Below are 22,752 nucleotides of genomic sequence, written 5' to 3' on the forward strand. Positions count from 1 at the left end.
CTTGCCTTCCTGCGGGGAGGGAAACCTGAAGAGAGGCCAGCAATTTGTGCTTTTTATTCTCCCTGTTAACAGCTTCTGTGGAAAGCCTCACCTTTTAAAACCACACTTCTTTTCAGACTTGATTCTAAGCTCTCTTCTTTCCTTGTCAAGGTAAGTCTTATCTCCCCCCCCTTCCTGCAGTTTGAGCTTCTTTCATTCCTTAGCAGGGAAAAAAGAAAACCCTCTGAAGAGTGGTTTGGGTTTTTGGGGAAGTGGATGAGTGCTCTTCTAGACAAGTAAAGACAGCTATTCAATAGTATGATTCCAAGCTATCCCATCCTTTATGGTACCAGACAGGTACCTTTTCCCTTGAGTACCGAATCAGGAGGACAGTAGCAGTACATACTTCTAGTACACCAGCAGGTATTAGGAAATACTAATTTATCCACCACTGGCAAAATCCATAGTTCCCAGGTACATTCAGGGTAGCAGGCAGATGGTTCAAAGTCTGCCAGCCTTACTGCCATGTGTTCATTTCTCCCTGTCAGAAGAACAGCATTCTGTGCAATGTTTCAGTGTGCCCTGCTTGCTGCCCTGTGTAGTGGTACGTTAACATCAAAACATCACTGCAGGAGGGAGGCAGGGAAGCTTTAAACACAAAGCTTCCTTTCCAAGCACATTACAACACACAGATCTCAGCAGACATGTGTTTCCTACTCTGTGGTAGGAATCCAACTTCAAAATAAAACCTAAAATGTCATTCATACAGTCCTTACAGCAAGTATGTTACCAGCAATTTCAGAAAACTATGCTTAGCAGAGCAGACCAATACACTGACATTTCTCAGCAAGCAGCAATTTAATGGAAGAGTTAACATCTCCAGATCTCCAGTTACTGATATGCAGCACCTGTTTCCAAGCACAAAGTCCAAAACCCAGGACTGTTGTGAAGACACATACAGTTAAGCCTCACCTTTGTGCCACAGAGAAAAAACTTAAACACTTGTTTAAGATAACTCCACACTAAGGATTGTTTAAAGCTTCCAACTTAGAGCCAAACCAAGACTTTAGCACTTACCAAGTGGTCAAATGTTTTGAAGAGTGATCAGCAACACTACAATATACAGAAAAAAAGTGTCTTTATTAGCATTGTTACAGGCAATGCATACATAAGAACTGATCCTTGAAGTGTACAACCCCCCAGCCAAGTTTAAAGCAAGAGAATCAGCAGATTGAGATCTATATTGTACACATGTGCAGTAACAGGATCTCTCCGGACCTTCCAACAGAAGAGACTGAAATCACTTTACAAAAAAGGTAAATAAAAGTAACACTCATTTTAAAAAAGTACCAGCTCCTAACGAGCTGGCAGAGCATCAAAAATATCAAACAGGGGAGTTGTCCAATCATAAAGAGTTCCTGTAAGGTTTTGAGTATTGCGTTGTTCACACCCTGCATATGCCAGGCATTGAGTTTAAAGCTTACTTAGTAAAAAATACACACCTAAAAGACAAGGTGGAGTTTAGATTTTAAATTTCAATTTTGTCAGTTCTTACTATATTTCTTTAAATGCATCATCAGTATAATTAACATCATCATTGGATGGCAGCTGTACAGAGAATGAGCCTTTTCCCTTTGTTAAGAGTTCTGAAATTGAGTCAGTGTGAATTAGCAACATCCCTCTCTGGAATCTTTAGCTGACATTACCTTGTTCCAATTCCAAAAAAGCACCCTTAAAAACTTTTAGCTTGTTTCTAAGTGGGTAAATATTTAAACTAGTTAGCAAAATTAAACACCAGAATTTTCAGAAGTTACTTTTGTGCATAGTTAAATGCTGCAAGATGATTTCACATTTAATAAAGCAGACTTTAAGAAGCAGCAATTTGCAAGAAAAGGTGTTCCCTTACAATATCAATCTTAGCTCAGGGGAAATGTGTGGGTTTTGTTGGTTTTTTGTTGTTTTTTTTTTTTTTCCCAGCTTCTTGCAATTGCTTTTCATCTACACTGGGTTTTAGTGCAAGTTATTAAATTGTTTGATATCCAGCATGGCTCCTCTTTCTGCCGATCAAGTAAGCAATCAAGACAATGAGAACAAGACCAGCAAGGGCTGCACCAACTATTATAGGGATCAGCATGTTGTTTTCATCCAGTTGACATTCTTCCACTGCAAAGAGAGAAGACGACCCACATTAGGCACTAGTGCACCAACAGACCGCTACATCCACAACTCGAGCTTCTGCTCTCAGCACATAGGTAAGACTGGCTCAAGTTAACTTCTAGCTTAGCTTGCCAACAATCAAAAGGATGCCAAGTCCACTAGCTACGATCATTCAGGATGAAGTCCTTCTAGTGCTAGTTGTATGCACCATATAGAAATTTACAATAGCTGTTTCCTTCTCAAGAGCTGTTACTGCTGGTATGCACAAAGCTTAGCCATTGTAAATGTATCCGTGCAACTCCTCCCCTACACATTTTCCTTTAACCACAGTCACAAAGGACAAAGTTAACTAGAAGAGTCAGGAACCTCCCACAACTTTGCCCCTTTCATACAACTGTCTGCATAGAAAAAGTTAACGGTCTTCCTTAACTCATCTCTGGACCACAAAAGTCATAGTTATTTCAAAGCTTTTTACCATACTTCTCACACTAGCCTCAACTCAGACATCTTATCAGCCCCCACATCATCTGTAATAGGGCACGCAGAGACAACACACAGCACCCACAAGCTGACATCTGACTACCGAATATTACGTTTATGTCAAAGTGCACTTCACAAATCTTAGGTTCCCCTCGATATGTAAACTTCTTACCTGCCCCAAATTTGTCTCCATCAATCTTGAAAACCTGGATCTGAACATTAAATACATTGACAAGGGCATTATCTGTGACCGGGAGGTTCTCCTCCATGCTGCACTTGTAGGAGTTTCCTACTGTAGCTCTCAGCTCACTCATGCTGTTGTTTGATGCTTCAAACTTTGGAACTGTGTAAGAGAAAGTATTATTACAGAATCCTGAAGGGCGGGAGCTGTAAGCTCATAGAGCTTTAATTTGATACATTTTTTCATCCCCAACACTTCTAATGTTATTTAATGCAGGCAACTCTTAATATTTACAGAAGTAGTCACTGAAAGTAGACTTCTTAGAAGTCCCTACCTTTTGCTTCAGAAGGCAGAGTCGTGCTTATGTTGACACCTTGCAGGAAGAATTTTGCAGCACTTGCGTTCTTTTTGAAAAGACAGACAAACAAACCAGTAGTTGTCATTTAAGCTAACGATGTACAACAAGCTGTTAGGATTTGAGTTCAATTCTGCACGCATTTTGAGAAAGGTTTTGAAAGGATAGTCCACAATTAGGATTAGCATCCAAAGGGAGAGCTTGGTTGCACTTTTAGAGAGAAATGCTACAGAACCTATGTGCCTTCAGAAAGATTACTTTGGGGTAGAGAAAGGAGACCTCTCTCACCTCAGACTGCTGACTTGACCTCCACACTACAGGCATAGTCTCACCCATGCCTTACCCAGGCTAGTGCCATGATCTCACCTGTGCTACAGACACAGCTTTAAAGCAGCTCAGGACCCCACAGCGATGGGGAGAGTCATTTAACAGCAACAGGACTAGGTGATTGCATTTCATCAATCCCACAAGTATGAAAAGGAGCATGAAGCTCTCTGACAGAACACAGTGGATTCAGTCCTCAAGGGTACACGGCTTTAATGCAGCACTGGGGCAGGGCTGTTAGAAACAGGATACCCAGCCATCATAGGAGACTACGACAAGCACACGTGGCCCTTGGGCCGTACACAGACTAGTAATGAGGACTTAAACCTAGTTCCAGACCCGTACGATTAGGTGAGATGCCTGTTTGTCACAGCTGTTCCTCTGCTACAGCAGAACTGTTCCCAGTTTGGGCATGAAGCTTTAGAGCATAGGCAATACAATCTTAAAAGAAATTCCCATTTCAGACAGAATAGATATCTGTGTATACGCATATACGTGTGCATATATACATGTATATATTCTTTTCTCACAACAGTTACCAAGTATTAAATCCTCTAAAATCCTAGTATTAAAGACAAGGGCATTATTTACTCCCCTTCCTGTACTTGCATCTTTTTTCTCTTGCACTTGCCCCAGTTAGTTTCCCCACATGAAAAGTCCTGCAGATCCTATGTATTTTATCTAGAAATTCTTACCAACGCGAAGTGGAAAATAACCCTTGTTTTCTCGAAAGTCAGAGTCAAGAAGGCGGATGTATTGTCACAACTCCCAGAAGAAGTTGTATTAGGAGGTATGAAATTCAGCAAATCCAATCCCATCTATGAGAGAAGAGAATCAGTTATGACATTTGAAGAGACTAAGACATCACCACATGTCCCCTCAGCTTCTAGTTTGCTTGTACTCGCATGCGTACAACGCTGTGTTTTTACATTTTACAGACAACTGGGCAGATGCACGTGCAAGTTACAGGCTGGTGTAAGCTGCACCTCAGTTACCAGGCTCACACAAAGAACAAAGGGCACCTTGGCATGCCTAGCAGCTTTCTGCAGCCCTGACTGGCTGCCACCAATAACCTGCTGCTTTCTCCACACTAAACTTCTTTGGTCCTAGCAGCATACAAACATACATTAGTAGCCACCACCACACAGGGGGCAACAAACTATAAAATACTGCTTTGACGTAAGCATCATCGTCTTGCATGTCACTGCAGTTCAAAATGCTTCAGCTTTGCCCACGGTACGTGATTTTATACTGTCCAATATCTGCAGAAGGCTGTGGGTTAAACACACTTGTCAAACAATCCAACAGAAACCTTCAGGGGCTCTTAGGTTTCCCAAAGTCACATGAGGGTCAGCTATTTGCCAGCTCCTCACTGGTCATTACACTAGAAATCAGCTGTTCCAGTAGAGCTAGAATGCCATCCTACCAGACAGAGCTTAGGGAATTTCACACAATTAAGGTGGCTAAAACACCGTTCACCATAACCAGCTACTACACGCACCAGTTCCCAGTGTTCATGATTTTATTTATTTTAATGATGATGATTGACAGGTAAACGCAATAGATTCCCAGATACTACTCTCCTCACACCAGGTCCTTTATCACTGAGATCCAACATAAGCTACACAAAAGCAGCTGTAATTTGTTTGCCTGCACTTGTCCTCATTACCTCAGATTAAGCCACAGGATAGGACAAAGCAGCTTGTGATCAATAGCCCTTATAACAAAGCTTTACTGAACATAGAGGTTTATAGAACTTTGGTCATTGTTTCCTACTGAGGGCCTTCAGCAGTGCCTTTGGAATTAAGCTCATAGCTTTGCTTTACCAGTCAGCAGGTAGTGGGTTTGTCCATGAGGCTGGCAAGCTGGGTTTTGCACCAACAATGAAGGGAAAGAACCTGTGCAGGGGCTGGATCTTACATAAATCATGTAGCATTTTTGCTGTTAAAATCAGCCATTAAGTAGCTCTTAAGCATTTAAGTCAAACCCAAGCCTCTTCAGTGCTGGGTGGAGGTTATCAAAGTCACAAGTCTGTTCAGTTTTACAGAAGTAATAATTTTCCCTTCCAATAGTCATTCACTGTTTTCATTCAGGTGCCTCAGGTCAAATTCTTGTATTTTATTTAACAGTTCAAAAATTTCATTTAGATGGCATCTCTGATAATAGGATTCTCCCTACTCATATCTTGATCATTTTCACTGCTGCTATGGAGAACGGCCATATGCACTTACTGGATTTGACAGACAAGTTTACTATTCTTACTGAATGAAAAAAATCTTTAGTGACCACTTTCAGTACAAGAGAACTGTTTGAATCGTTACTAGTCTAGTCCAAGTTAAGCAGTTTAACTAGAGGACAATCATGGATGAACACTACAAAGAACTGGGACTTTTAAAGAAGAAAGTTAGCCTGTAGCAATTTACCAAGTTTCCCCAAAGAAGGAATCTGAAGGCTTTGAAGGAAGAAGAAAGTGTACCTTTCCATCTTTTTTTAGATAGGTGATATTAAGCTGTAACCCCATGTAGGCAAGTACACAGGTTCCATTTGGACCAGTCACGTTGTATTTACCAACTGCAGGATTTGGGGGCGAGGCAGTTGGTGCTGGGCTAGCCGTTGGAACCTGGCTGGTAGTCTGTTTAGGAGTTGTAGGCACTACAGCAGTAGTAGAGACCATATCTTCAGCACATTCTGTCTCTGGAGAGAAAGGAAAACAATCATTACCAAACAAAATGAAGCTGTGGGATGCTCTGCCTTTTTAATCCTCGAGGGAAAGAAGGACACAATTTCAAGTAGCTTTTCCTAATAGAAGACAATAAAAGAGAGAAACACAATGGTAGAGTGTTATTTGAACTCGTTGCAAAGTCTGAAACACTTTTAAAGTCTGGCATGTGAAAATGACACCTCTGCTGTTACTTACAGAAGGTCATGGTGACAGCATCTGCTTTTATTCATATCTGTCATTTCACTTCACCATTAGGTCAGGATAAGACTCTGCTGTGTTGACAGAGCCAACGTTCCTGCGGTACACTCACCGCAAGGCTGAGATGATCACCCCTCAGACACTCTGGGCACTCGTGTGCTAGAAGCAGAAGAACAGTTCTCCTGCTGCTGTTAAAAGTGGTCTCCCAGGAGATGTGTCGTTCTCCTTCCTCTCCCTCCGTTACACTACCAGGTCATGAGGAACCCTATGTCATTATTTTGGCAATACCAACAGTAATGTTAAAATACTACTGGACCTCTCAGGTCCTCATAGCAGTGCTGTGGCTCTTCTATCCTTAACAAAAGGGATTTTAAGACACTGCTCCTGATGGCAAATGTTTTGCTATATCCTCTCCCTTTGGGCCTCAAGTCCATCCTTCTCTTTAGTCCAGCACTAGTAGCCACCCACCACCAGGGGTATAAGGTTGAGTGAAGATGAGTAAGACTGCCTCCTCTTTTCACCTAGTTCAGCAGCAACTTCCAAGGCAAAAGGAGAGACAAAGAACAGCGACTCCAATTTATTTGCCAGAGTACTCAAAAACACCTGTCAGCAAGATCTTTACTTGATATGAGAGCCAAGAAAGTTCCTGCATTGAACATCTAAGCCAAAACCAAAGGTCATAGCAAAGACATTACTGTAGTAGAGGCTTCCATGTTCCAAGACAAGGTCAACTCCATGTGTCAGCTTGCAACTTTGTAAGGACAACAGCAACTGCAGCAGCAGTCAATTCTGACTCAAAGGATCTACTCCTAAAATTTCATCCATACGTATCTTGCAGATACTAGATATCTAATAAATAGCCTCTCGACTTAAACAGCAACTTAACTTTCGATCATGGTTCAGGAAGAGGAACTCTAATCATACCTTCTGAACTCACACAGACCCCAACATAGCACACTTCCCTGTTTCTACTCCATTTCTGGAATGTCAAAGAGCAGAGAGAAAGTTGATGAATGGAGGAGCAATCCTATCTTTTGTAGGCTTAATAGATACTGATCGGGTCCCAAAATGTGGTAATTTCCTAACAAATAAACCAGACAGTAGCTTTACTTGGTACTTAAATAGAGAATTTCCCTCCACCTGCAAGACCTCAACACAAAGCCTCTTACTGAAGTTGGCAGAGATGGAAACTACCAAATCACTTCAAGGGGAAATTTGTCCAAGGTGGAGTCTCAATCCAGTATTTTTACTGAATTGATTTACAGCATAGCTCCTAGTAAGTCTTCAAGACATATCTGAAGATAAGACAAATTCTTGTAACTTTTTCTGACAATTACAGGAAAGCAGCTGACAAAGCTACCAACAGATAAAATGAAAGCCTCCTTTTCTTCAGAGCCACAGAAAATTGCTACCATAACCTCAGTCACTAACTTCCAGGTAACACTGACAGAAATTACCATTACTAGTGATGCACAGATGAACTGAATACTGACTCTTCTTCCCTTCAGTAAGCCTTGCCCAGATCACCAGCAGAAATATCCTCTAATGAAAGAGTCAGAGGAAAAAAAAGTTAAGGGAGAATTCCAGATCTAAAGTTTATCAGTAACTAGATGCCAAAGGACAGTAGAAGTCTCAAGCCTACAAGAATGGAGAGAAGGAACTGATCTGGAAAGAACAATCTGAATTCAAGGTCACAAAGATTAAAAAAAAAAAAGGATAAAGTGAGAATTCTTTAACCATCTGAATTTAAAAAAAACACAAACACAAAACAAGAGAGAGCTCATTGTGCAGTAGGAATAAGAAAAAAAAAATCTGGCTGCAGTCCCAAGACAGTAATAAAAACTTAGGAATGATAATTTCAAGAAGAAACAGTGCATGGCAGTATGGATAACAGGAACGTGGAAACAAAAAACCCCAAAGCAAATTACTTGAACTCAGACCAGTGTCTATCCCAGGGTCATAGGAAATCACATGTCTTTTTTGAGGATCAATAGTTTCATCAAGACAGAAATATACAGGATGGAGAAAAGCAACTTTGGGGAAGTGATATTGGCAAATTAAAGCATTTACATTAATCTAGAAAAGAAGAGAAGGAAGTACAGGAATAGAAAATAGAGCAAATGCTGACAAGCTTGTGTTGCATAAGGAACACCCTCCAGAAATAATGCAATACTGAATTTTTTTAAGCAAAGAACAACATAAGAACAGATAATAGGTTGTCTTAAAAAGAAAAGTATTACACATTAGGGAGATTATTTTTTTTGAAGTTTTGTAGAAGTTAAAACCCAGCCTTTCCCAATATCATGATTTACATTCAAGCCCACTGATAACTGATCGCTTATCATACTTATCCGGTATGACAACTGAGTCAAGATGTCATAAAAAAATGAGATAGTTCTGAAGACTGAAGAAATAGAAATCAGGTTTTTTTTTTCAAGTGACAAATGTAGGTCCACATCTTTGCTGCAAACTTGTTCATTGAATGGAAAAGTGATCAAGAGAATGATACACTGAAATTTGAGCCAGTCATGTGAGGCAATGATAAGTCAATGTCAGTATTATCATGCATCGGGCAAGGTATTTTTCAGAGATATGGGACAAGGTAAAGCTACTCCTGTGGAAGGCACTTGTTCAATGTATCTATCCCCATGCCAGCAGTGACTATTCTAGTTTGTAAGGTTAACTTCCACTTAACAAGTGCATAAATGGGATTAAGAGCATAAGAAGAGTTCTACATTTCCCAGAGAAGATGAGGACTTCTTCCTTGCCTCAGAAGTAAGGCAAAGACTTATCACTCCTTAAGATAGCATGGGTGTCTGTTCACATGGCTCTTCATGATTAAAAACCATTGCCACATAAGCAAAGGACATGAACACACCATGAAGTGGTTTGTCTTCTAATCATTGTAGCAGTGCAATTCCACAATGCTTTTCAATACAAGCAATCAGGATAAAAAGTCATTTTGTGATGGAGCCTGACAGAGAAAGAACATCACTGTTACAGGTTATATAAGGCCTCCTGTAGGAAGATGTACACATCTGCTCCCTACAGACCAGTTCTCTGTTGTCCGCCCTTATATTACTGATTTTCCCCAGAGCACACAGTAACTGGTGTGAACTACATTCATAGAGGCATAATACTTGGAAGTTATCAGATACTTCTAAAACTAGGATTTTGGCCACGTGCCCAGTCGACCTACTGCAGCACACGTTTACACACATAAATACTCATGAACAGGTAGGATGTTCCCTAATACCTGTACAAAATCCATGGGAACACAGTGTGCTATCTTCTAGTCATGGATGCTGACACCCCTACAGAAAAAACCTGAAGCAGGTCTATTCATTTCAAAAGATGCTACCGGAGATTTCGATCCAGTTTGTACCTGTCTAAACGTGATTAGTCAGGACTTAAGGAGAAATAACCTATTATTGGAAACATTACCTCACTGAGTACATTTTTGGCTACAAGATACCTACTGTTTATACTCAAAGTGCCATTTGTGAGATAGGCTTCCAAAGTAACATTGCTGAAAGTAATGTTCACATTCTTCATATTGATCCGCTTGGAGTTGATGCATCTGTATTTTGTGCCCACATATGCCTGAATAACATTTTTATGTGAAACTGTCTTCACTCCTCCTGTAAAAAGATTACATTGCATTAGTATGTAACAGCATTTACAGAAACAGATCAGTATTATATCTAGAATGAGAACAGGACAGGATGTTTTCATTTTACCTGCAGTTGAATTATGGAATAAAGTTGCATCTGACAGATTGTAGTGGAAAACTAGCTCTTCAACTTGGTACTTGTCTGCAGATTCTGAGAAATTCAGGCTTAACAAGTGTCCTGCTCCAAAACTCAAGACCAGAACTGGATGAGATGTGTTAACTTGACCACATGAGCTCTGTGGCTCTACTGTAGCATTTTGTGGAAGAAAAAAGTGTGCAAACTGTGAGGCAGAAAACAAAATACACGTAAATGGCATGATGCAACAGCTTTTCCTTACTGCTTTTTGAAACCCTATGAAACTGTTCTAGAACATACAGCTGACATTCATATACGCTGTAAGATGCTACATACAGGTATATAAGTAGACAAGTAGCATGTTATTGGCACTCAGATTTCTAAGAATATTGCTCTCTGAAATTCAAGGACAAAACAGTACATACTCACAGCACCTCTTAGATTTTTTTCCTCCCTAAACTAGCACTATGAATTTGAAGGTACTTCTGTACTAGGTGAGTCAAATCTGGCACACCCTGGACATGTGAAAGATGGGATAATTTAAGCTTTGCTTCTTGTAGTACAGTTCAGTAAGAACAAAAGCAAATGGTACAGCCTACGTAGTTTGGCTATAATACTTTGAGTTTATTACATATTGAGAAGTAACTTGGTACCTGAAGACCAATATAAATAATGTCTACTGGAAAGTTTTGAGGTTACTGTTTACAAGAAAAAACAGCCAAAAGCACGTTATGAAAGCAGTCACCTCTGAACACAAACTTGCATACTAGTATCAGCAGGATTTCACTCCATCAGCACCACTGAAAAAGTGGACTATGTAATATAACTCTCAGCTCAAATCACACATAGCAAGTGCACCAGTGGCAAAATAGTAGGATTTTTTTTAATCTCACATTACACTGGTGGCTAGAAAAAAAAAATCAATTTGAACAAGAGTGCCTCAAAACATGCAACTGCAATGAGATTATAAAAAATCCACAATCCCTGTTCAGTAGTAAAGATACCAGAAAAGTAAATTGAAAAGTGGAGTATTTGTAAATAGAAAAATCTTAACTTTCCATTAACAGGCTTTTGCTGTTAATGTGCAACAACTTGCAAGCACTGCACTGGCCTGTAGGTATACTGAAATCTAGAGATTTGCTACGTGAGAAGATCAAATATTTCAGGGCATTTTACAAGCTATGTGCCAAAAGCCATTTCAGTTCAGATTTAGTCCATTCAAGTTAACTGCAATGACCAAGTTCACCAAAAGATGACTGGTAGCATTTTTGCCTTCACAGTTCCCATGAAAGTCATTTTAGCTACCAACAGGACTGGTGTGGAATTTCAGTCACAAAAGTAATTTCACACTTGTATTGTTTGTGGTGGTTTCAGGCAGCCTTGACCCCGTTGTTTAATTAGAAGAAGCGTCATTAACAAAGAAAAGTTGATTCAACATGACTAGGAGAGGGGAAATCGTTGCTGAAGCAGTTTTTCATGCTTAAATGTTTGTTCAAAGTTCAAATACTGCGCACATGCAGAAACACCACGTTTTATAAACACAGTCAGAGACAAGCAGTGAGATACCCCCCCTTACCTCTTTTTGCCCATTGCTTTTGTATTCCACTGAGAAGGCTACTGTGAGATTAGCGATTATGCAGGCCTTACCACTTGAATCTTTCACCTCAAATGAAGAGCAAGCCTGTAAAAATCCTGTTAAGAATGACAAGTGGTTAACCTGATGTCATGTAACTTTTTTTTTTTGATCCCAAAGAGACAAATATGTACAAACATACATCTTGGGAATATATCCTAAACAGCTGTTGAGTTTGGAAACTCGGGTACTAATGGCCTCTATACTAGCTTCAACATCACTAACACGCAGAAAACTAATTCAATACTCCATTTATAAAAAAGATGAAGCCACCCAAACCAAAACCGTTGACATGCCGAGTCTTCAGAGGGTCATAAAAACTTGCAACAAACACCAGTCATGCTGCTCAAGGCAGCTACTCAGTGTTCACCCTATGCAGCAACTATTTTGCAAGCTTCAGCCAGAACTGACTTCGTGTATTTGATCCTGCATGCCTGTAGCACTCAGCCTTCCCCCCGTGGCACACCATGCAGCCTTCATTCCTGCTGTACCAGGACACTCAGCTGTACATGCACTGAATGCAGCATTTAGAAAGCTTGGATTGACTGCAGATGTTTCAGAGGGACTGCCAAAAATAGCGTGATGGAGTGTGCCATCCTTGCCAGGAGAAGTTCTTTTCACCATCATCGTGCCCTCTGCACTTGAGAGGAGGATGGGGGCCAAGACCTTGACACAGACAGGTTATGTTTTCCTGACTGGTTTAAGCTAACCTCAGACCCAGCTGCTGACAAAAATCACAGTTCTTCCCCTACTCACTGCCCTCCAGCCCCAGTGCCCAGAGCACCAGGACAACTGACCACACTATTTCTGACCTAACAGGGCAAGAACATGCGGCATGAGGAGAAAGGGACAATCCTGTGCAACAGCAGCATGGACTCGGGGCCAGCGTCAGCTGCCAACAAAGCTTCCCCTAGGGGACACGCTGAGGCAGGCTGGACACAGCCAGAAAGCTGGTTCTCGTACTTCGTTTGCGGTCAGGGCTAACTGGGCAGTGCTCCTGTATCTGAAATCACACCAAGGTGCTCCAAGTTCTTTATTGTAGAGCATTTTATTTTTCTGATTCTCAGTTTGTCACCACACACACATCTGAAGCAAACCCCACTGCAAAAAGCCTACATCATTTTCATGCTATCGCTTGTTATCAGCTTGCATTTGCAACAACTTCAGTCTTGCAGAAAACCTGAAAAAAGGCAGCTGCAAGACAAACCACTCCATCTCAAGCAAATAAGCTTTAAAGAGTCAAACATGCTAATCCATTCAACTGCTGATATAGCAAAAAGATCCAACTGAAGGATTATCCATTAGCTTGCTTGCCCCCTCTCAAAAGTTTTTAAAGAGCAAATCCTCATTTTAAAACTTTTTGCTACAGAACAATGGTGTATACAATTGTATTAAATTAGTAGGAGAAATTGGACGTTTGTCAGCTGGACTTTGGTAGGAGGTCCTGAGCTGTAGGAACACATTGGAAACAATTTCTCTGGCACTCAGCAAGCATTTTCCCTTGTTGCCTTCCGCTCAGCAACAACATATTCCTCCCCAGCACCAAAGGAGGGCAAAACTTAAGCTGAATTCATACACTTTACCCAGTTGTTTAAAAAAAAGAGTCTAAACTTGAAGCCACAGATAGACAGAAAGAAGAAATTGCTTAGGAATGGACAGCATAGTAAACTGATTTTTCAAAGTAAGATTGTCCTACCTTTATGTCCAGCTCAATGTTAATTAAGGAACATATATTCACAAAGAAAATGTTATTTATTGCAGTTCAGAGCAGTACTAGAAATAGTTGATGCTCCTCCACATGGAAGTTTCACTTTGCAAAGTTTCCTTCAGTTTGAATTTGTATCAGGAGCTTGTTTACGTTTTACCCAAGCACTTGTCTTTTCAAGAGCAGAGCTGCTTATACTTTCTTGAAAATTTCTAACATAGCTTAGAAAACAGCATAGTGGCAGGCAATAAGAGTCCATGGCTACTTGAACTAACACTCCCAACAGAAAATGTGCAAGAATGAAAGACTTCAGTGTGCATGCTGACTCCCTTGTTTGATAGCTATTAAAAATCTCACTAATTTTAGAGCTAAAAATAAACAACTAATAGGCAGTAAAAGAATGAAAGAATAAAAAAAATCCATTTTAAAAGAAACACAGAGGAAAGAAAAGACCGAAAAACAATTCAGAAAAATGTTGCTGACCTAAAGGAAAACATGACAGACCTGCCCATTACAGATGATTCAGAGAACAACAAAGGACAACGCAGAGGTACCAGAAAGCACCAAATGGAAGACGGATTCTGGGAACAAGGAGCTGACAAATCACCCTCAGCAAGTTTAAGTAATAGAGAATAAGGCATGTGAACAAACAGCAAAAAACACCACCTGCATAACTACTAGATTTTTGCAAGGTTAAAGTCACACCACGACATGAATTCTGATTTCGTTAGTGTGGAACAAGTGCTATAAAACTCTGCTCCTTCTTAGGAAACGTTCAGCAGCTGCTGGATTTGCAGTGTCAATGATGAGACAGACACATCCAGCACGAGACACTGAGCTGTCATGGATGAAGCGGCAAGAGGGCTGTTTCCCTGCGAGTAAGCCAACGTGCACAAGGATGGCGATCAGAGAGCACTCTGCTGCAGCATCATCTGCTCCCATGGTCTTGAAGGAATGAAGATGAAACCAAGTGAAACATAAGGGACATAGGGGCAAAGAAAAGTTAGCAAAAAAAAAAAAAAAAAATCACTGAAGAACAAGTCAAGACACTGAAGGAAAGAAGGTCCTGCCTACTCTTCTCTCCAGCCAGTTTGAGGCAGAGGAACAGCTAGCTGGGTTTGGCAGGAAAGCAGTTGTTGAGTTTGTGAAGGCAGTTTCAGTGTCAACCAGTGATTAATGCATGAATCATCACCAGCCCACAAATAGTAAGAGCCTACAATCAAAATGTCAAGAATACAGAAAAGCAAACTGATGTTGAACCAATCTGGGAATATTTCTAATTAAGTTACATAAAGTATTGCTCAATTTTATCATGACATGTCTACAAGTTGAGAATATCACTTGTATTTCTCATAACAGTGTCATTCTTTGTTATTTAACACAAAAACTGATACAATATCCAGTATCTTACTGTAGTGCCCTGTTTGACAACTATTTGTGCTACAGCAAGTGAAGTAGTTCATATTTACACAGCTGAAGAGCTCCTAGACTTTTCAATAACAAAAAGAAGTTTGTGAAGTTCATTATTCACTTGGCTGGAAATACTACATTATGGGTATCTAGTAGAGGAATCATCAAAAATGTACCAGCGTCAAATAAATTTCACTTAGTTCCAAAGCTTCCGTTGTATTCCAATAGGTTCTGAAAAAGGGCTGCTTACATATTTATTCTAGGTGCATATTTTTCAATTCAAAATTGTAAAAATAATCTCTCCCTTTATACCTCATTTCTGAAATTAGTCTCATGCAAGAAAAGATGAAGGTAAAACTGTTGAAGCAACAGCTAGATCTGTCACTTGAATTAAAACCAGCATCCCTCCTTATCTAACATACCTACACTAAAAAAGCCAAAGAGTGTATTAACACTGAGATACAATAAACAAGTCAAAACTAAGACTTCCCTAGTTATTTAACAATTTATCTTAAAGAAGTCTACCTCAAAAAGTTTTAAACAGAAAATTACAACTCTAATAAAACAATCCAGCATATTTGAACAATTGAAATCTGAGCCCTTTTGAATACGGCTCCTAGAGCAGCAGGATTCCCCATCTCTTGGCCACACAGAGACGCTTTCAGGTTTCAACCTTTTTATAATTGAATTCCTGTTAGCCAAGCACAGCTACCCTCAGGTTACTCTCCCATATAATGGAAAGCTACTAAGGGAGAAAGATTAATGGTGGTTGTGCTCTAAAAAAAGCAAGCATATATTAATGGCAATTGTTTACACTGTCTACTTGCAAAGAGGACCTCAGTTACTCCCATTAATGATTTACTTTGTATCCAATTTTTATTAAAAACACAGAACATTGACAATAAGGATCTCCACCACAAAAGCTACTTTTACGTAACTCGGGCATTGTTACTGTACTCCTGTTTCCTGCATAAGTAGAAAACCTCTTTAGTATTTTTCTTCCTCCCTTGTGGAAGGCAGGCCAGCAAGCCACCCAAATCCACCTGGGCACATGCTCCACGCCATCAGTACTTTAAGCAGTGCAGGTATCGAGTAGATGGGACTGTTTGCAGTTACATTGAGCAACTACGTTAGGGAGGAAGCCCACGGTGGCAACGTATCCCAGCGAAGCGCTCCTCAGGAGCACTGCGACAGCGGTCCAGAGTATCACATCCACAGCCTGGTCATACACACCAGAGACTCTGCTCAGCTCCAGCCCACCCGCCATTACCGGGCGGCACTCCTCTGAAGGTAAGGGACCCTTGCTGACAGACATCAGTGCTACACAACCATGCTGTGCCTCAGCAGCAGCACCGCTGTGCTGCCCTGCACCTTTGCCCAGATGTTCTTTGGGTTCTTTGGGCACACACAGCAAACGCTGCTATCTAGGGGGCATTAATCCAGTGAGGTAAGAAATGCTGGGTCTCATATAAAGGAGATTTATTTCCCATTGTATGTGTGAACAGAAGTGTCCAGTAATTCTGATGGCTCAGAAGGATCCTGTCATCTCAGTGCCATTTTGTGGACAAAGTGGTGACCTTAGTCACCACTTTAGACTCCTAAGTCTATGCCAGGGAAGAGAATGGAAAAATCCCTGGCAAGTTACACTCTCCTCTAATCGCTTTTCTACTGTAAGCACCACTCCCAGACAGTCACCTGGTACAAGTCCTTTCTCAGAAGACTGAGTCAAAACCACTTGCTTAGGATCCAGGATCTACACTACCTCAAGATAGCACAGACAAAACAAGAACTTAAAAAATATTTTTTGAAAGATCACACTATTTAGCAACCCTAACATTTCTGGGAAACAACCAAAAGCAGGAAAATCCCTTGATAAACTTGATTTGTGAACCACTTTGCCTGAGACGAGATGGTCTTCATAAAACAATGAGTTATACTTACCTGTCACCAATGGACTCAGAAGACTGAATACTAGCTATCTGGAAAGCATACCAGGAAAAGGCAAGGCTGGACTCACTTCAACTGCTGTTGGACACGCTCAAACACAAACACAAGGGTGGAAAGGGGGACATCCTTAATTTGAGGATGGATGAGAGTACTTAAGGGAGAAGAGAATCAGCTGCACTTGTGCAGGTACAGCACCTGATTATATCAAGTTCCTGATCCAACCCTAGAAGACACATCCTTGCCAACTAACAGGGACAAATTCATGCAGTCTCAGATTATGTTTTTGATATCGTTGTAAGGCAGTAAACTTTGTTTCTCAATTCAAGTTTGCAGATGAAGAGCCTCTGTCTTCATAAACAAATGAATAAATGTGCAAAAACATTATAAAGGAAAGACTAGTTAGAAGCTGTACACTTGCCATTTGGCCAGAGAATTGCACAATTGCATCAAGTTTAGTCACATGAAGCTTCTTTATGCTTTCCTATCTAGAGGAAGGAAGTCCTGGGATAGCTCTACAGCAACTGATTACATGAGTCCACAGGGAGGTCTGAACTCCCGTGGCTAGACCCTTTTCAGCATTCACACAAGTCCATTTTGCACTTGCTCTGGTTAGTGCTGCCACATCACATCACACCACATAGCTAACGCATCCTTGAAGGCAGCTGGCAGTTTCAAACAATGTTTTGGGCGAAGGAGCACTGTGTTGACAGTTTAAAGAGAAAGCTGCCCCAGAGGAGAGGATATTGGAAAAAAGACAATAAACCAACTGCCTGAGTAAACCACTCTCCTAGTCCTAGCGAGAAGAGAGTAGGTTTCACCCTTCTCAAGGAAAATAAAGACACACTGGTCTTCCTACATCACACAGACTGAATTCTGCCATGTTAAGAAATCAGACGCCACTGAAGTTTAATACAAGAAAACTAAATGTATTAAGTATGGACTACTGTGCCCCAGCCTGAACGCTGGAGAGGGAGCGGCTAGGCAACTGCCTCCTGCTCAGAGCTGAACCACGTTTGAAATTCTGTACTCTACTGCCCAGGCACTACTAAGGCTCTCTCTCACACTTCAAATTACAGCAGAAAAAGTAGTACTGACAGGCAGTGGTGCTGTCAAGTGGCAGAAAAGGTTAAGAAACTGTTATGCTTAGATTGAAAGGTATACCAGTCAGATGTACAAAATACATGGAAGTCTGATTTACCAAAGCATAAGATATATTTTAAAATAGTAGGCTTATAATTTAGAATTCAGATAATGCAACAAAGCGTTCAAATAGCTGTTGTAATAGCTGTAGTAGCTACTGCCACTCACATACCCAAAAGGGTGTCCTTCAAGCTTAAGAGAATAAATACCAAGAAATCCATTATGGTACCAAGCTTTCTCAAAGAATTTCCAAATAACCATGACTGACTTGAGAGAAAAGACAAACTGCTGCAGTTAAGCTGCAACAAGCAAAGATGAGGAGTGCCGCCTTAGCATTAGAAATAAGTTATCTTGAAGACACAGAAAGGCTTAACAGAGATAACAGTAGTTAACATCTCAATAAAGTATCCATCTTTTCTTTGAGTAGGGTTCCTCTGTATCTAGAGGTAATTCTTCAGTTTATCATCTGCTTCTGATTAGAAATAATCCTATATGCTACAGAACAATCTAGAAGTGGGTTACACCAAAAATGAAACTTCTAATGCAGCCTGAACAGGAACCTCAGGAGCATATCTCAGAAGCAGCATGTCAGGGAGCCTGCGGAGTTCTTACTCAACGAGTAAGAAGTTACTTCACAAGTCAGAAAAGATGCTGAAATCAAAGCTGAGTAACCTATCACATGACAATAGGCCTGGGACTAGCACACAAATTCAGATCCATAGAGACCGTGTCAACATACTTAAAGAAGCTCTCAAGCAAACACTATGTTAAGGGCAGCATCTGGTAAAACAATGTTTTGAAAGTCACACAATGTAGAAGTGGCTGTATTTTGTGAAAATTAGTTTGTACTTGGTGTTGGTTCCATATAGCTAGCAATGCCAAAACTGAGGAAAACAATACAACACCAAACTACCCACAGGCTGGAATTTATTATCCAAGTTTCTCTCAACTATCCCTACATTGGTGGCAAGGTTTGGAATTCCCCTTCGGACTACAGTTATGCAATGGAAACATGTGAATTATGTGTCAATAACTCTGAAGTGGCATTACACTACCTTTTAAAACTCAGTTTTCCTTTCCCAAAACTCAGGCACCAGTATTTACTCACTGAATCCACGTCTGACTCTAAACTTTGATTTTCAGAAACATGTTCCCTGATGTGTCTGTGTTTCAGTAAAGAAGAAAACCACAGGTGCTCTAGGACTCAAAGGGCACAAGCAGCTCTGTCGGGTTTGGCACACAACCCAACTGACCCATCACACTCAACAGCAAACGAGCACCATACTCCCTCATGTTCAAAAAGCAACAGCTAAGTTTGAAGGGAGGTATTTCGTTTCCCATAGCCCTCTTTTCCTGTATTTACCACTGCATTATCCAAATCTTTTTTTCATTCCATATCCACATTTGATATTTGTGAGGAAATTCACCACAAAATACTTACTGCTGACATAGGAAATATTCAGCTTAGTGCTTTCTGCTCAATGTAAATGGAGAACAGTAAGTGGGGTGTGGTGAGGTGGAGGAAAGAAATTTTCTAGTGTCCCGAAGTCAGGGCATTGCCAAACAAGCTTTCACATCTGACCCACCCATACCAATCCTTCAGCCTCCTGTGATCATTACCATATCCTCAGTATTCACTCGGATGACTAAAAGGCTGCAAACGTCTAAAGAATTCAGTTCATATCTTCTCACTATCTCATATCTCATTCTTCTCCCCTCATTACCACTCAAGCCCCACACTCTGGCAGAAGACTGTGGAGACCATCTCTACTCCAAGGAGTCTCTATTTGCACCACAAAGTTTTCCGCTGAGATTGTAGGATAAAGTTACGTAGAAACACACATACTGGTACAATGCTCTATTTGTTAGTAAACAGCTACTCTGTAGTAAAATAAACTAGTCCATTGCCTCAGCTGCAGTAACATAACACATGTTCTGTGCCAGAAAGCGAGAAAGCTAAATACACTGAATTATGTTTGTAACTGCTAATCAAGCAGAGGAAGACTACTACAGCCCCAAAAAATATTCTCTCTGGTACCACTTAAAAACTACGCAGCTTGATTAGAAGACAAACAAAAGTAATTCTTTAAGCCATAACTATATTAAACAAGACACACAAAGAATTCCGACCATAACATCAGTTCAACGCCACTTGAGTGGTGCATGCCAATCCTAAAAAACCAAGCCTGACAGTGCTGTACAGCCACCGCGCTCGCTTGACTGGCTCACAAAGAGCTGGGTATTTGAACCGCTCGCTCCGTGCCCCTTGTGAGTGACACCTTCCAGGTCCAGTGCAACAGAGAAACTGAGGTACTGTCAACGATGATAAACGTATTTACTACTAAAGAAACGTTACAAGAATTTCAAAGGCTGTCATAATCTCCAAAACGAGGGCAGATAACCGTTTTCAACTGCTGCGTTTTTCAGGAAATAATTTCTTTGCTAGCTGCTGAAGAAGTTTCCCTTGCTGCCAAAGCCACATTTCAGAAACTTGATAGCGTCGCGTGATGTGGCTTCCAAGGCAAGAAACCTAAAGCAAGGTAGTTATCAGTAAACAAGCAAGTCACACTTCCTCATAAAACAGTCTCGCTGCAGTAAAACCCCTTCTCAGCAGGGCACTAAAACCTCCCTATTCCAGCGATATTTCGGATTTCACTCAAGATACGGCAGGATGAAAGCCACGAAGCGAGGGAACGCTACGGGCCCTGCAGAAGAGGGGCTACTTCCCGACAATGACATCAGTAGTTCCTGCGCTCCCACGTCTCGGGAGAGGTAAAGGCGCATTTATTTTCAAGTTCTTCCCGGAGCGCTGTCCCTCGATTCAGCGCGGGTGCTCGGATGAGCCTTCCCGGGCGCTACACAGTTCCCTCCTCCAAGCACAGCCGCCGCCACAGCCCCTCCATCCCTCCCTCATACCTCCCGGAGGCTCCCAGGCGCTGCGGGGGCCGGGTGCGGGAAGGGACGACCTCTCCGAAGGACCCACCGCCTCCTAGCAGCCGGGGACCCCGCGGGCGGACCTCGCTCCCCGCTCCGGCCAGGCCGCGACCCAGCTGGGCGCTGCGCCGCCGCCGCCCCCGGGAGGCCCGGGACCCGCCGGGAATGGCAACAGCAGGTGGACGCCCGCGGGCGGGTTTCCAGTTGCAGCCGGCGCGCAGTGCCGCGTCCAGCGCCGCCGGCTGCGGGGACGCCCCATGCTGCGGCGCGACCCCGCGCCGTCCCGCCGCGCTGCGCTCCGCTCCCCCGGCGGGCGCTGCAGGCCGCGGCAGCCCCGCCCCGCGCCCCCTCCTTACCGAGCAGGGCGGCGGCCGCGAGCAGCCCCCGCGCGCCCCGGGCCCGAGACATGGCACGGCAGCGGAGGGGGGCGGGCAGCACCGGCTGGAGCGCGGAGAACGGGCGCGGGGGGCGGCGGCGCTCAGCGCTAGCGAGACTGGCGACGGCCCCGGCAGGTCATATGACCGCTGACGTCACTCGCACCGCCCCCGGGAGCCCTCACGTGGCCCGCGGGCTCCGCGGCTCCGGGGGGGGGGGGGGGGGCGGATCTCGCGAGAACAGTGAGTGGGGCGGGGCGGGGCTCCTTGCGTTCCTCCCTGGAATTGTTGCAGTCGCAGCTGTAAAAAAGCGCTGGAGGTTAGCGGTGTGTGGTCTCTAAGGTGGTGCATGTGTGTGTATCTGTGCGTACACGCAATCAACGCCATCTGCTCCAAGCCAAAGCACGGACTAACGACCTGTGGTCGCATGGGTAAAATTAATTGCTCCTTCACATAGTTTCTGATCTTGTCTGATGTTTATATAAACAAGAGTTTTAAGAAATCCTTTTTTTTAGGAGATAACTAGAAGAAAAGAGGTGAAGTTCATCTATCTGCACTGTCAGATGTTGCATACTGATAGATCTACAGAGCCCAGGCCATTCGATCGCTTTGTAATTCAATGCTGGGTCCTACCTAAGCTGTTAAGGATGCGCTTCCTTCATGTGAAACCTTAGAAGTACTTATTTTGCAACTGAAATCCTATTTCAAGTACTACTGGAGAGTGTGCCAATAGCAGGCTGCTTCTGCTTTCTCAGAATGACTGCCATGTCATCCTTCTCCTCATTACAGGGTACTCCAGATCAATCAGCTCTGAGAAGGCGGAATCATTTATGCTCCCAAGCTGCCTTCATCATTTTTACTTAGAACCAATTTGAAATGCAATTTAGCTACTGCCAGCTGCTAAAGTCAAGTGCAGCTACTCTAAACTTGATTACTTTTCCCTGATGTTTTTCTCAGTTCACATACACTTCCTATTTCCCCAAAACATCCTAGAGAAGTTTATTGGCTCTTCAGGGTGGCTTGGGGATCTGCCTTTCTTTTTCAATGCTATTGCTACAAACAGACATTTCTTTCTTAATGCTGCGTTTTTATCTGTGTATTTTTAGCGACAGAAATGTGTTTTTTTTAGTTTGTTTGCTTTTCCTTGCAGCATTTCTAGCAATCTTTATTCTTGCCATGTATTCACAAAGCAGAAGTTAAGTCCACTTGAAAAAGGACACAAGGACCGGCTCTGGTCAAGCGTTTGAATGAGTCATCTGCAGAGGAGTTAAGGTTAATGGAGGTGGGACATCGGTTGTCATCATTTTTTGATCACTGTTTTTGGAACCTGTACCGGGAGCGGAGGAAGGTCTGCGGAATACCTGAAGTCTGCCAGAAAACAAAATAGAGAGGGAGGCCCAGTGTCAGGTTTAAACTTGCTATGCGGTAGTCTGCCTCTCTACTGAAAAGTTGGTGTCTATAAAT

At 42.2% G+C, this 22,752-nt stretch overlaps 1 protein-coding gene across 1 annotated transcript; it reads right to left on the reverse strand.

Annotated features, from left to right (window-relative positions):
* Nucleotides 1-1,100: 1,100 nt before the first annotated feature.
* On the reverse strand, nt 1,101-21,322 carry LAMP1 (lysosome associated membrane protein 1). Its single transcript, XM_086619808.1, has 9 exons — nt 21,271-21,322; nt 11,722-11,837; nt 10,137-10,350; nt 9,876-10,037; nt 5,953-6,170; nt 4,172-4,294; nt 3,132-3,201; nt 2,789-2,959; nt 1,101-2,142 (listed from the first exon to the last, which is right to left on the reverse strand). The coding sequence occupies exons 1-9, from the start codon at nt 21,320-21,322 to the stop codon at nt 2,003-2,005; spliced, it is 1,266 nt and encodes a 421-aa protein (XP_086475934.1). The 3' UTR covers nt 1,101-2,002.
* Between the last annotated feature and the right edge of the window lie 1,430 nt (nt 21,323-22,752).

Source organism: Tauraco erythrolophus, chromosome 1 (genome assembly GCF_009769465.1).
Source record: "Tauraco erythrolophus isolate bTauEry1 chromosome 1, bTauEry1.pri, whole genome shotgun sequence".
Lineage (NCBI taxonomy): Eukaryota > Metazoa > Chordata > Aves > Musophagiformes > Musophagidae > Tauraco > Tauraco erythrolophus.